At 41.4% G+C, this 15010-nt stretch overlaps 1 protein-coding gene across 7 annotated transcripts in view; it reads right to left on the reverse strand.

Moving 5' to 3' along the window:
* NAV2 (neuron navigator 2) overlaps positions 1 to 15010 on the reverse strand; it is a 388804-nt gene that overhangs the window by 72254 nt on the left and 301540 nt on the right. For all 7 annotated transcript variants that reach the window (XM_071417131.1, XM_071417129.1, XM_071417130.1 and 4 more), the window contains one exon: positions 14355 to 14477. In XM_071417131.1, the coding sequence (XP_071273232.1) occupies positions 14355 to 14477 (123 nt within the window). The remainder of the gene's footprint in view (positions 1 to 14354; positions 14478 to 15010) is intronic.

Consider the following 15010-nt stretch of genomic DNA (forward strand, 5'->3'; position numbering starts at 1 on the left):
ATGCCTGCTGAGAGCTCTGGGTCACTGCTGCCAGCACTGCTTCCCTGCTCCACTCCCCACCCCACTGAATTCCCAGGGTCTCTGCAGGACTCCTTAACCTTTCCCAGTATTTCTGTGAGAGCAAAAACTGTTCCTGGCCCAGTAATCCCTTCCCCAGCCCTGTTTATTCTCTCAGAGGCTACACCCACTGCTTCAGAGATGGCTGTGTTACAGAAATGAACTAATTAGCAGGGGGAATGAGTTCAATTATTTATCACTTTGCCAAAACTGACATGTTTGGCCTGAAATTTTCCAAGCTACATGCCAACCTAAGGATTGGCTTTGGTCTTGGTTAAAAACAGAACAATTCCTGAGAACCATTAGAAAATAAGACATGATTTTTGTATTGAGTTGTACTGATCATCCCTGAGAAACCTTGTCCTGCAATACAGAACATTTATTTGGTTCTGGAGGGCCCCGGAAAACAAGAGAGGGTAAGACATGAAAAGGAAAGCTGAGAATGTGAAGAGTAACTGGAAAAAAGAAAAGGAAAGTGAAAACCAATTTAGATGGAAAGTCTGGAGCTGAATGTTGGGCCTGCTGGAGGTGGTGGTTCACTGCTCTACAGTGATAAATGGCTGTAACTCAGGGAACCAGCACAGAATCATACAACTCTTTGGGTTCAAAGGGCCCTTAAAGAGATCATCTCATTCAACCCCACTGCCATGGGCAGGGCCACCTTCCACTAGACCAGGTTGCTATGGGCCCCATCCAGCCTGGCCTTGAACACTTCCAAGGATGAACATTCACAGCCTGTGCCAGGGCCTCACCACCCTCACAGTAAAGGATTTCTATCAAATATCCCTTCTAACCCACGCTGTCAGAGTGAAGCCATTCCCCCTTGTTCAAAGCCCCTCTCCTGTAGCCCCTTTAGGCACTGAAGGGACTCTCAGCTCTCCATGGAGCCTTCTCTTCTCCAGGCTGAACAACCACAGCTCTCTCAGTCTGCCTTGATCAGAGACACCTTTACACCACAGTGGTGGCACATAGCTGAGAAGTGACCAGAAATGTCCAGAAGTGACTGGAATCCTGTCAGAAATTTATTTTGCTAAGAAGAGGCTTTAAGGCACTGTCACACTATCTCTGGTTCATCAAGTTTTTAGCTAAAACTCTCCAACTGCCAGCTCTGCTACTGCTAGAGCAAACATCTCTGCTTTAGAGAAATTTGGATTTTTTTTATTAAATATCCTGTTGGTTTATGAAAAAATGTGGCTTCACAACACTAAGACAACTCCCTTGGACTCCTGTAAATTTTCATAGTTAAATTAGCTGGGGGAGATGTGGGAGTTCAAGGACTTCAACCTGAATTCTTTCCGTCCCACTTCCTGTTCTGATAGCTCCCCAACAGTCAAGAGTCCAATCAACACCTTTCAGTATCTTATGTTGATATTATTTCCAGCAAATAATTTGGCAGGAGAGACAGCGAGAAATATTCTTACAGAAACAACCCTAACACAGGAAGCCAAAACAGAGATCCTTGCTCTAGTCAGGCACAGAAGCGACCTCAACTAAACCTTGTACATTGTGACCTTAATCTTTGCATCACGACTCTGTAAGGAAAAAAACAAGAACAAAACCCAAGCCCTTATTTTCTGTTTTATCCATGTACAATAATGAAATCATTCTAAACCAGCCTCTCGTTTCTCTGTCCTATTTCAACACTGGCAGAGTGTGGCCATCTGGTTAAGGCTGAGCTGTGAAATGGTGGCTCACTTTGCTATCAGAGACCTAAACTAGGACTGATAAACACAGCTCTGTTTCAGTGAATTCCTCTAGAATTAAGGAGTGGTCATTGGATATATTTGTTTGGAGACTTCAGTGAACTGAACCGCACAAGGGAAGACAGGATGAAAGGACAAAAGTCAGTAGGTGTATCCTGTCCCCCCCCCCCCCCCCCCCAGTTAAAAAACCAGATTACTAATTAGATTAATGCACACATTCGTATTTAGCATTTTAACAGGCACACCTAAGAAACTGAAGAAACTCCTTGCCTTTGAGATTAATTAAGAAATAAACAAAGATTCATCTGGAAAACCCCTTCTTGGCTATTCCCTCCGCTTTCCCTCTAATGTGTGATTGTGCTTTGGTTCAAATAGATTTTTAAAGAAACAAGGAACAGAGTTCTCAGAGATTAGTTTATAAGATAGTAAGTCCACAGAAGCTTTTCTTCTAATCACCCTGTTCTTCTTGTCTGCCTTGAATCCATGCTAGTAAAGTTATAACTACAGTTCACTACTGTTCCTGAAAATGTCCAAAGAAAGTTTCCTTCTCCTCCCATGATCTCACCCTGTCTTGCTTAGCCAAGTCATAAGTTACCTTTGGCTCTTATTTTTTAATTTCTAAAATAATCCCTTGTTCCTAAATGATTTGATAGCATACACGTTGCCATAATAATTTCAACCACATCACGATACATTGCAAACCCCTCATATTAAGGATGTTCAAATCTGGAGGTGAAATCAGAGCCCAATGTCAAAAAATAAGAGAAGAATGTACCCAAAGTGGGGAGCAGCTTAAAGATTCAAACACATTTCTTTGGCAAAGGTGGGCTGCAGTAATTTGCTGAGGATACAGGTAGATGTGATGAAATCACGAGGCATTGTTTGGAAAGAGATGGATGGCTGCAAAGGAAAGCAAATTGGTGGCATAGAGGGGATGATGCAGGGAAGGTAAAATAACTCACAGAAAAGAATGACCAGAATTGTGCTGGTGGAGAGAGGGAAACATATGGTATGACTCACAGAAAAGTGATTTTATCAGTCACATGTTTAGCTCACTACAGCTGATGTAAAGTCAGCCCATACAAACATGATATGAGAATGTCACTAAAATCAAGAATTTGTCAGAAGTAACAGCAGAAAGGGATCAAAACTTTTAAGTCACAGCATGGAGGACACCTCTGATTTTGCCTTCTGGGTGTTGGTGGTCAAGCCACCAGCACACTTAGACCTAAAGGAATAACAAACAACTTCTTGCTGCCATATGGCATTTTGGCTTTTAACCTCTATTAACAAAGAAATTACTCAGTGGTTATAGTTAGAAGCCAACAAAGAATTTCAACAGAAATAAGAGCATGAAACTCACAGACTGCCTTCAGTTTGAAATCAGTCTTTTGATTTCAGAAAATTTCTGTCTTTCCTTTGCATGCACATTTAAGACATTAGAAATGTGTAAATGCAGATTTCTTTCTACCACCTGATCCCTCTCATGAGTCCTTTGCTTCAGAAATGCTCTCAAAGCACAAATGAATAAATTCTCTCCCTAGGAGTAGACAGAGATACACACAGTCCCAAAACATGGGTCAAGTGGAATTTAAGGCTTCCCTGCGTGAATGTAACCTCTGTGAACTTGACCTGGCATGGTATACTCGTATTTCTTTCCCGTAGGCTCATGTTGGTGATTCTTCCTTCTCCTTTTCCCCTCTCATCTTTTTCCACAGAGATACACAGTTGCCTATAAATACATCTCCAGCCATTTCCTGATAATATTCTATTCATCCCTTCTGCATTCAAAACAGTTTCAGTTCTGCAAATGCAATATTATGTTTCAGATGTGCCTGAAAACAAAAATTAAGTTTTTGTATAAAAATGCAAATGAAACATGAACCTATGCAAGTGCATATCAGATGGTATCAAATAACATGAATGGTTTCAAAGAAATGTTTAAAGCATTAAGTCATGTTATGAAGAGTATTTCTAGCTGCAAGTCTCATAACAAGAATAAATCAACCTTGACAATGAACATGAAAGAGGGAATGAAACCTTTTTGAACACTCAAGGTGGTTTGCTCATTTCCCCCAAACCAAAACGAATGAATTAGTTGATATATCTGAAAATTAACTTAAACTAACAACATAATCAGGAAAGATAAACTTTAAAGTTAAAATTAGATTAAAAATATTAAAATATTACTTGGGGCTGATGAGAGCACATGGTAACTCCACAGTAGCTGCTGAGCTGAGCCTTTGTACGTTAAGGAACAACAAAAAAATAACATATTGTTAAAAAGAGCTGACCTCAGCCCTTGGACTTTGCTCAGGCACTAATCAGACTTCCAATGTTTAGCATTCATCCCCTGGCTACTTATTGACCATCTATACCTGGACACACATAAACACAGCCTCTAGCAAAGGGGTGGTTACTGAGGCTCCCTGTGCTAACCCTGCACACAGGTTTCACACATTCCAATGCCACTTACGTCCAATTAATTAGCCTCAAACTGCAGCAATCAGTTTAAATAAAATTAGATGTTTTACTTATAGTGAGAATATATTTTAAAAAATCGTTGAGTAATAAAAACAAATTACACAACTTCTCATAATGCTGCAGTAGCAGCACAATGTCACTCCAAGTGTTTCCACTGTGGAGTGTGCAATTATTTATCCTGGCCAAATGTATATTTAACTGCATATACTTAAGCAACATAAGAACATCATGAGGAAGCCTTAATGCCTGTTTATACAATAGCAGAGTGTTTTTAAGCCCCATGGAGCTGTGTAGCACTGAGCAGTTTGAGCCTCAGGATGTTGGAGCTCAGTGCAGAAAGATCAGGAGCAAAGTGACTGCTTGTTCTGTGGAGTCTCAACGTCACTGTGAATCTTATTAGCTGTCATAAAAAGGTCACAAAGTCACCTTATCATACTGCTGAAAAATCCCTACGTCGTGAGGAGGCTGAGGAATTAAGAGAAACAGGATAGGATCTACAGATAAGAAGTGTATGGACCCCCAGTATGGAATATCTAGTTGGACACCAAGGAAATTACCGTGACACCAAGGAATGGCATGACATGACATAAGCTGCAGCTCCAAGAATCCTGGGGCAGCAAATAAATAGTTACAGTCTTTTGTCCCTGTCCCTCCACTCGCCAACTGGTGAAATGCAGCACAGCTGCTGCACAGAGGGGGAATTTCCCTCCATTGGGCACAGTCATTCATTCCACATGGTCCATACACTCTGTCCTCTGCACTTCTGCCTGTGGACATACATGGGAAATGGGACATTCCCTGCTCTTTGAAAACCCAGCTATAAGTGACATGTAAGGCCTGTGGCAGAAGGAAAAGAGTGCACCTCTTTGTGAAGTGCCATGGAAACAGGGAAGGAACCTTCATTTTAGCTGAAGGCATCTTCTGCCCCCACAAGTGCCAGGTCAGGCATGCTTTTACTTTCTTTGGTATCAATAAGCCCAAAAGCACCCCCTGCTTACTTCATTACCTTCTAAAAACATAGGAGCTGCCATTCAGGACAGCTGAAGGAGATAACTGCAAAATACAGAGAATTTCAAATATGAGCCTAAAGTTGTAGATACCTTGGAGTTTCTTCTGCCATGCTGCAGGTGTGGATATTTATTGGACATACCAGTGTAGTAGTACCATCCAGCTCCAGACATTTAACTGTCCAATGTAGGAGTCTCATTACTGTGTATATGCAATGGATCCAGATATTCTGAATTCCTTGGAGGGGTCTCACTGATGGAGACCCTTCTCCCCACCTGCAGTGTTTGGAATCTCTTCACTGGAGGGGACAAAAATGGGACTAAACGACGGAAGGAAGAAAGAAAGCTCAGAAGAGCATGCAGAAAGGCAAACACATGCATCTTACATTTGGACTCGGAATTCTGATATGATTTTCTAAACAATACCATTACAGGAAACATTCACCTGCTAAAAAGGAAGCTTAGATCCTGGCTATTAACATTAATATTTCTATTACCATGGAAGCAAACACTAATAAACTATTGTTATAATCACAGGATAATACATAGCTGTATACTAGGAAGAAAAATAAATACTGAAATTTACGATTATGGACAACAAAGACAGACAAACTAAGATCAAAAGGTAAATGTTTAAGTTTTCCAGCAATGCAATATTTAGTAATAAACACAACATTTGAAAAAATCACCAGTCTAGAAATTTGCTTCACAGCCACAATGAGCTTCCACGCTCCTCAAACCCCCAAACTGGGATTCTGCTCTGGGAGGCTGACAGCTGTCTGCTATTAGTTTTATCTATTCAATCTCCAAATCCCAAACTCAGAGGTTACTGGTGTAGGTCAGTTGTGAGACTGTGTTGACTCTCTTGCCATTTGACATGGAAAACCAAACAACAAAGTCTGCTCTGTGTCAGCAAGCATTTCACATTCTTCGGTTTGTCATGCAAAGCACAAAGACCCTGATACAGTTCAAAATGCTCTTTGTATCTACAATCTTGTTTACCCTTGGAATACAAGCTTAATTTCCCACATGTCTAAAGTGTTTTGAAAGCCACTTCATGCAACAGAAAAGACAGAGCTAATCTCTGGCAGTGGAACCAGAAATAGAGGGTTTCAGAAGAGCCTCTAAATCAGCACTGACATCAACTTTACACTTTTACACTTTGAGCCCGGGTGTGTGAAAGGAAGCATCTCTCCAGGAAAATCTAGATGTAAATTATTCATCTGCTTTAATCAGGCAGTATTCCCTGTTTACACAGAATCAGCACCAACAGTTCTGGAAAAGGCAAGGTCCCTTCACCTGTGCAGCCTTCCAGGGAAGCTCAAACTGTTTGCATGGGCAAAAAGAAAAGCCTGGCTTAGTCACCATGAATTGCTCCCTTGAGGGCACCTCCCACCTTCCTTTAGCTTTGTAGTGAACAGCAGCTGCTGGCCTAAACATTTTACTTAGATGCTACAGGAGAGATGTAAATATGCCCTTAAAATATAAAGGAGTGCAGAGTGAGAATCACAGCTACAAAAGCAAGGGGCATGACACCAAGGGTGAGGTTTCAACTAGAAATGCAGCTCCTAAAGCCTAGGTCCAGACTATCTCTTACATATGTTTGCATCTAATCAAAACAGGCAATTCTGAAGAGGATTAGAACTTGAGTGATAACCAAGCATGTGAAGATTGCCCAATCAAATTACTTTGGAGGGAAGAGCTTGCAGTTGTAGGGTGTTTTGTTTGGTTGGTTTTAGTACTGAGTGGTAAATTCTTAGAAGTGGCACCTTCTCATATGAAGAATTCTTGAAAAAGGCAAAGAACTGCTCTCAGTGCCTTGTCAGCCTGTGGAGATACTAAACCAGGTATTAGAGAATACCTGACTACCCGAGTAAGAGAAGAACAGGATAATTCTTGGCTTCTTGAATGCACACAGGTCCATACTGCAGTAAAATTTGATCTTTTTTTGTGGCCATGAATACACCAAGAAGGAACTGTCCCCAAGGAAAACCAATTCTGATTTTACAAAAAGTCAGTTAACTTATAGGTATAAAACTGCTTTGCAGCTAGCCCCCACAAGTCAGTCATACATCTGCTATTGCTACATGATGTGGTATTTTGGAGCCTGGATAGAATTTTCTACACAAACACAATCTCAGCTGAAAAATTACCTACTTCCTTAAGTCATCCCCTCCTCAAAACTCTCTCTAGCCTTCCAACAGCTTCCAACTTCACTAAGTTGGTTGTTGGAGTCCCACTCTTAGCTGCCATCATTCAATGAGTAAAATTAGACCAAGCCTAAGAAACAAAAGAAACTTTCATACCTGTTTCCATTCCATTATGCCTCTCTGAACAGAACTAACACTACCAAATCCTACAGAAGCACTGCCCAGAATACTCTGCCCAGTGTACCACACGTACATCCCCCAAAACAATGTGTAAAAAGAAAAACATTGTGTCTACTGAACAAACTCACACAAAGCTTGTGTTACAGAATGAAAATATTTGCTTCTAGACCTGATGAAAACTTCACAAGTAGTTTGTTGTCTTAGACCACTGAAACAGATCTGTCAAAGACACTGCTTCCCTTGACTAACCTTGGCATGTTTGTATGTGGAGTGTCCTTTTCTTCCTTTTGGTAATGCTCATTTCAGCCCCCTGGTACAGCTGCTACACCTTTGTTTTGAACTACTAGTTGTTGCTTAACTTTGCAATTACTCTGTGGAATCTAAAACCACTTTGGATTGCAGCTTGTGAAAAGATTCCTTGGAAAATAAAAGTATATGGTATTGTGATTCTAATCAGCAGATCCCAGGGCCATAAACTCCAAAGAATCTTTGCAATGTGAATGTCCCCTGCTTCTGAGAGTCAGTTTTCAAGATAAATATGGGATCTCTCAAAGACAGAGAGATGGATATCTACAGGTACCAAGGTACAATTAGCATATTTAGAAGCAATAGCACATTTTTCTAATTTAGTGATAAAATCCAAACAGATGGTCAAACAGGGCAGATAATCTGCTGGGCATGAATCATCTCACCAGTCCTGTGACTTTGCTGTTAAGCAACTCTAGATGGGCATATATACACAAACTGCAGTGACTCACAGCAGAGACACAGCAAGCAAGGAATGCTCAAAACCACTTTTTATCCACATTATCCTAAAAAAAAAACTTAGAGAGTTTAAGTTATTTTTAGGAAATTATGCTTATTTAGTGTACAAGATCCTTATACAGGGGTGTTTCACTGTCCCAGTAAGGAAAAGAAATGGGCAAAGTGGAGCTTGTAATTTATCTTAAATGTAGGAACTTAATTCAAGTGCAACTGCCAGGATGTTCTGGAAGTGAACTGCTGGCATGGAATCTTCCAGGCAGAGTGGAAATAGTGTGGCAGCAGCTTCCTCAGCTGAGACCTCCTGAGGTCTGTAGGTGACTTCAGCGGATGTAGTTACTCCTTCTCCTGACAGAAGGGACATCCTCCCCCTGCAAACCCATTGACACAGAACCCATCCTCCCCCTGCAAACCCACTGACACAGAACACCAGAGGAATCTCCCTGCAATTCCCTTACAGGGAAACTCCACAAACATGTCAACACTCCTGAGACAGCACTGCAGGGCAGGGAGATGCAGCAGGGGAAGGACATGATGGGAATTCCACTGCCATTATGAGGCAGGAATATCTATTTCTACACATTATTATAGCAATGGGGTCCACCTGAAGCTTAAGATATAACCCAGTCACGTTCTAACAATTGAAGATGAAGACTACCCAGTCAATGTGTCTATAGATATCTATTCCAGAACCATTTTCTCTGGTTTGCCCCTTTTCTTATGTATTGTGGTGCCACTGCTAGAGCAGTAGAACCCAGCAATGATGAGATGGGGAGTGATGGAGTGGTTCTGCTACACCTTCATTTAACTTCAGCTTCACTGTCTCAATTAAGAAGAAAAACTGAAACTACAGTCAGGACTTTGAGCTGTCTTATCCTACCATAAAACTACATAAAGGATATCTTAACAAAAATTTCCTTTTTTTCATTTCCTTATTTCCATTGTCTACAATAAATTAGCACATAACAAAAAAAAAAAAAAAAAAAAAAAAAAAAAAAAAAAAAAAAGGAAATTTGGTGCAGCTTAAAGGAAATTTGATGCAAACTTCTTAAGCAACATCCATCAGCACCATGACTCTAATTCTGCTTTCAGTGGAATCTGCCTCCTCCAAAAAGCAGTGACATCTTCTCTCCTCACTTTTCAAAACAGGCCAGTATTTCCCCTAACTTGATGACTTGCTTCAGCTTGCTTTTCAGCCCTTCTGAAGTGTGATCCAAATCCCCTTGGTTGTGAAGGCAATCCAACGATCTCCCTGCACCACCAAGAACTAGCCCATCTTTTAGTAATCTCATCACTGTAGCAGGATTCAAGAAATTAAATTGCAATTAGTGAATTTAAACATATGCCAGACAAAGGGGTTTACTCCACAAATGTGAAATACTGTCTACTACCTGAGCCAAGACACATGAATAATTTTAATCTGTTTTTATAAAATGCAAAATAGCAGCAAAATACTACTCTTCAGCTATTTTTGAAAGCCATAATTTTTACCATTTGTACTGCACTTAATGACATTCTTATTAATAGCAAAGTATGAGTGCTCTGCATGGAATGTCCTCTGGCTTTCTGCTTGGTTTCTGCTTCACTTCCAATTCTTCTTTCCTGTCCACCTCCTGTCCAGGGTCCACAGTCTCCCCTGGGATTATTCAAAGATCTTTCCAAAAGCAGGAAATACGTCTAAAATGCTGACTGCCAGGAAGCAGCTTCAGTCACAAATCTGCCTAGGAGTTAATCTGAATGTGGGCTTGTTTTTAACCAAGCTGCATTCATCAGATGTGATCAGGATACAGACACACTTTTGAAGAGCAAGCTCAGCACTGTTTTTACTGTTTTACCTACAGTCCATCAATGCTGCAGCTGCTGGAAGCACCAAGACAACACAATCCACTCCTGACAAGTCATTACAATCAGCAGCTGGAAAAAGCTTTCTGTGGCTTTATGCAGAGCCAGGTAATGCATGCACCCTCAAATAGAACTGTAAAAGGGAAGCAGTCAAAGTTAATCATGCTCAGCAGTAGGTTTTTAAGCACTTCATCAGTGATGATTTTTAAAAGGTCACATAGACACTTCCCTAATAGCATTAAAGTTACTCTTGACAAGCTCACATCAGACTCTCCTGTCCCAGCTGCAAGTTTGTGATAAATCAGGTCTGAATAACCTCCTCTAAATAACAGCTTACACAGGTAAGCAACTACAGAAAGATTAATTCAGATCTAATTTACCTACACATATTACAAACTCAAGTTATATATATGAAGGCAAGGGCCAGATTTAGTCTCAGAGGGAGCAGCTGTGTCTGACAATGTGAAATCAACTTAAATAACCAGATGGCACACACCATGTCCATATATACAGAATGGACAAAACAATAGGATATTTATTTCCAACCTTGAAAAAAATAATCCCAAACTAAATTAAAAAAACAATCACAAACTAAATAAAAAGGTATTTTAATGCCTTTTTAAATTTAAAATGCCTTTGTTCTAGGCAAACTGAAATTATCTTGAAGTCAGAAAGTAAGCTCAGCTGTGTTGTGCAATGATTCCATTAACCTTGCAATCAAGCATTAAATTCAATGCCCTTGTTTGGATTTCCCTGCTGCAGGGGAAAATGTAAGGTCTGTGCTTTACCTTACCTGAGCCAATGAGTAAAAGCCTCACAACTAAACTTCTACAACTAATAGCATAAGAAACTAAAGTTGCTAGCATATTGCAAAAATTCTTCTGATAACTTTTTAATGATTAACCTCATGCTCACAGGTTCACAGTCTTTCACACTTGTTCTCCCATGCATTCAATTAACATCTGCTTTGAACAAGTTAAATTGAATCTTAATATGTTTTCTGCATGTACCAATAAAGCAACTCAGCACCTCTGCTCACTGCCTCACAGAGTGAAGAAAACAATTAGATACTGCACAGTTTTATTCAACTCCTTTTCCTGATGCCCATTTCCACCCCGAAAACACATTGAACTAAGATTAATTTTTTGTTTAAACTGCACATCATGGTCACCCAGCAAGCAAAGAGGAGCTCTTTTCAAATCATTGCCCTACTGTCAGAAACCCCTCATCTGCTGCATAAGGTATTATATTCTAAATAGAAAAGACTAAATAATCAAAGCAACACATCATAGTATTACTAGCTCTGGGACCAAGGGTAATTCTTCTGCCATGCAGAGTGTTCATTGTGTGTAAAGTCTGTCCCCCTCCAAGCGAACAGAAAGGATGGTTTTCGAAGCTGAAACAAATGACAACCTAGGGATTGCACTTCAGCCCCATTCTAGGGGTAGTACATTTAAACACAAATAATCCCTCTTGTCAAATGTTCCTAATTGGTGCCTGATGTGTGGCATCTTCAGGAAAGGAGTTCAGCAAACAAGAAGTCTTGCAAGCACAGAAAATATTGGATGAGGGAAGGAACCAATGACAGGAATTGGTTCCTATTACTGACCCTCCAGAAAAGCTGTTACTTAAACGACAATATACTTTATCTTAGACAAATGCTGAATTTTAAACAGATGCTTTTGCTACTGTGGCAATATTGGTTCAGAAGCCACAGCAGCAGAAGAGGATGACACTTGATTCCTCTCCAGCTGCATCACAAGGTGGCAACACCCTCACCCATAGGGCAGCAGTGAGTGCTGGTTGGGTTTCAAGCTGCAAATTTCAGAACGAGATATGAGCTCCTGGAAAAATCCAGGCATATTTTACAACTGGCAAGCATATGTTGACCTGTAATTCAAACTGAGCTGGGATTCTCTGAGAGGTTTTAGTTCTTTTGTTTACATTTGACATCCTGCTCTTTGCTAATATCGCAAGGACACCAAAGCAGATTTAGTTCTAAATCTTGGCAGATTTAGATTTAGTTTGCTTAGAAAACAAGGCTAGATTCTCCATCACTTGTGTTTCCTTAGTAATATGTGCCTCACAGTGAATAAAGTATCAGTAATACCAAGCTCAGTCATGTCCTGGGAATGACTTAGAGATAGCAAAAAGAAAAAACCTCTTAATTCAAAAATTGGTTTGAGCATGCACCTCAAAAGTCATTTTTTATACTTAGAGCCCCTCATGGAAGAAAAAGGATACAGGTCACTTACTGCATCAGCAGTAACACTGATCAGGCTATGGAAGGGAAGAAGCAGCCATATGCTGACCTTGTTAAAAGCAACAGTATTTAACCCATTTATATCAACATTAATAGAATATTTCACTGGGTTCCTTTGTGACTGCACTCCCATGAATTACGGATTTCCAGTCCTCTAATTCTTGACATTTGGCCTTCACTGCTCACATTGAATCACTGGAATTGGAGGAGAATCAATGGACATGAGAAGAGGACTCGGTCATTTCTATTTCAAGCACTACTAAAACAGGAGTTCATCCCTTTCTTGTGCTGTGTCCCATCCACAAAAACACTGGGGAGATTCCAGCAAAGCACTCAGGAGACACAAAACCAGCATTTCTCCCGACACCTCTATGAACACAAAACCTAAAATACTCGGGTGTAAGAGCCTGAGATGAGAGATGTGGGACCCCAGGCAGCTCTTCAAAATGCTGTTTATTGTGTACAGCAGTCCAGGGCCGTGGGTGACAGAGCCATCCCTACAGCTGTCAGCTCCAGCTACAGGCAAGCCTGAAGACCCTTTAGTTCTGGTTACAATGCATCATTTCTTTTTCTTTGCTGACCATCTTAATACATAACAATACATAACAACCAATCAGCATCATCTACAATACCTTTGCTATTACCTGTAGCCTATCATAACCACCATCAATACCATATTATGGTCAATATTATCCAATCACATGAGTTAGTGTGTTACAGTTTAAGCTTAAAGTAGTTTTTCAGTTTTCTTGCAGTGGAAAATTCTTTGACCTTTCTTCTGCTTGACATATCGGCTTGTTTGCTTGTCTGTGGTATCTTTCTGCTTTTCCTAAGACCTATTTCTGCTTGGTAAAAAGATCTTTTTTGGTAGTGGCCAACATATCCTTTGCTCTAGTCATAAAACAGAGGAGATTCCTTCCAACTCAGCTTAACCTTTGCTTTCTTAATTGTGGTGTTACATGTTAGTTAAATGGCGTGCTCTGTCTCACCCCTTGAAAATGTAGGGTTTGTTCCAAGCCTGTGATCCTCCCCTGAAGTATCATGGATCTGCAATCCCATTGGCCCAAGTCTTATTCTGTGCCCACTTTGAATGTCCCTGTTAAGCTGTTTGAATGTCCCTGTTAAGCCACAGAGGCTCTCTTGGCCCTTTTTCCCCTTGACTCTCCCTCTCTCCCCCTCCTTCCCATTCCCCCCTTTTCCCTCAGAAGCCATGCTGCTCCCAGGGGTGGGACCCCCAATAAATCCTCATCTAATTAACACTCTCAGAAGCTGTGTGGAGTCTCCTTGCCTGCCTGCTGTCACCAGGGAACACACAGCTTAGGGGGCCCCTAGGGACCCCCTGGCCTCCCCCCAAATGAACTGCATCAGTCCAACAATTGTCAATTTAGACACCTACTGTTCTTCTATATCTAAACCCGCTTCCACCTCTATTCCTTTCAGTATGGGGATAGAATATAAGGAAATACAGATAGTGTAGGAAGTAATCTCACCCCTAAGGAGTTGCAGCTGGGCCAATTATCAAAGATTAGGAGCAGGCCTGACTTTAACAGGCCACAGCTGTAAGCAATGCGAAGAAGAGTGCTATAAAAACATGGGGTGGCTGGGTGAGAAGGGAACTGGAGTGTGTTGGCTACTTGGCGAAGAAGAAAGACTCAGTGCTCTGAGGAGATGCCCATGAGAAACACCAAGAAGGTATGGAACTTTTGTGATAAGGAGACAACAGCATGGAACCCCTGCAATGACAACACCGTTCTCAGGCTCTACATTCAGAGAGCTTTCTACCAAGCACTCATATCCGTGAAACTTTCTCACCAAACTTTCCTCTTTTCCAACGCCCCGGAGAAATTCCCGCCCGGGTGCCGAGGGCTGGATCGCCGAGGGTTTGCGCCGCCCCCTCCCTCCCTACCTGTCGGCGTCGCCGAGCCGGAGGGCGGTGCCGCGCTGCAGCGTCTCGCGCACCGTGGCCATGCCGTCGGGCAGCCGGTTCAGCCGCCGCGTGTACAGCCCCAGCCCGCCGTCCGTCAGGTACCTGCGGACAAAACACCCTGCTCAGTATCACAGCACAAATCCACACGTCATAACAGCACCTGTGTTGGGGTTGCTCCGTTTTTAAGTTACACAGAGTTAGAAGCAAGCAAAACGTCATTTGTGATTATATCGGAGTTCTCCTCCATTGGGTTCTCCATTTCACTTTGCACGCTCTCCCATCACCAAGGCTTGAACTTCAACATAAATGTGATGAAGGATACTTAAAGAAATGTAGGGGGATAGAATATAAGAAAATAAAGATAGTCTAGAAAGTAATCTTACCCCTAAGGAGTTGTAGCTGGGCCAATTATCAAAGATCAGGAACAAGCGACAGCTGTACCCAATGAGAAGAAGAGTGCTATAAAAGAGTGGGTTGGTGTTGAGAAGGGAACTGGAGTCACTTGTCTGCTTTGTGAAGAAGAAAGAGTCAGTGCTCTGAGGAGATGCCCATGAGAAAACACCAAGAAGGTGTGAAATTTTTGCAATAAGGAGACAACAACCCCTGCAATAAGATAGCAACAAAGAAAACCTAAC

Source organism: Agelaius tricolor, unplaced genomic scaffold, assembly GCF_023055355.1.
Source record: "Agelaius tricolor isolate 1412-34295 unplaced genomic scaffold, bAgeTri1.0.p SCAF_67, whole genome shotgun sequence".
NCBI classification, from domain to species: domain Eukaryota; kingdom Metazoa; phylum Chordata; class Aves; order Passeriformes; family Icteridae; genus Agelaius; species Agelaius tricolor.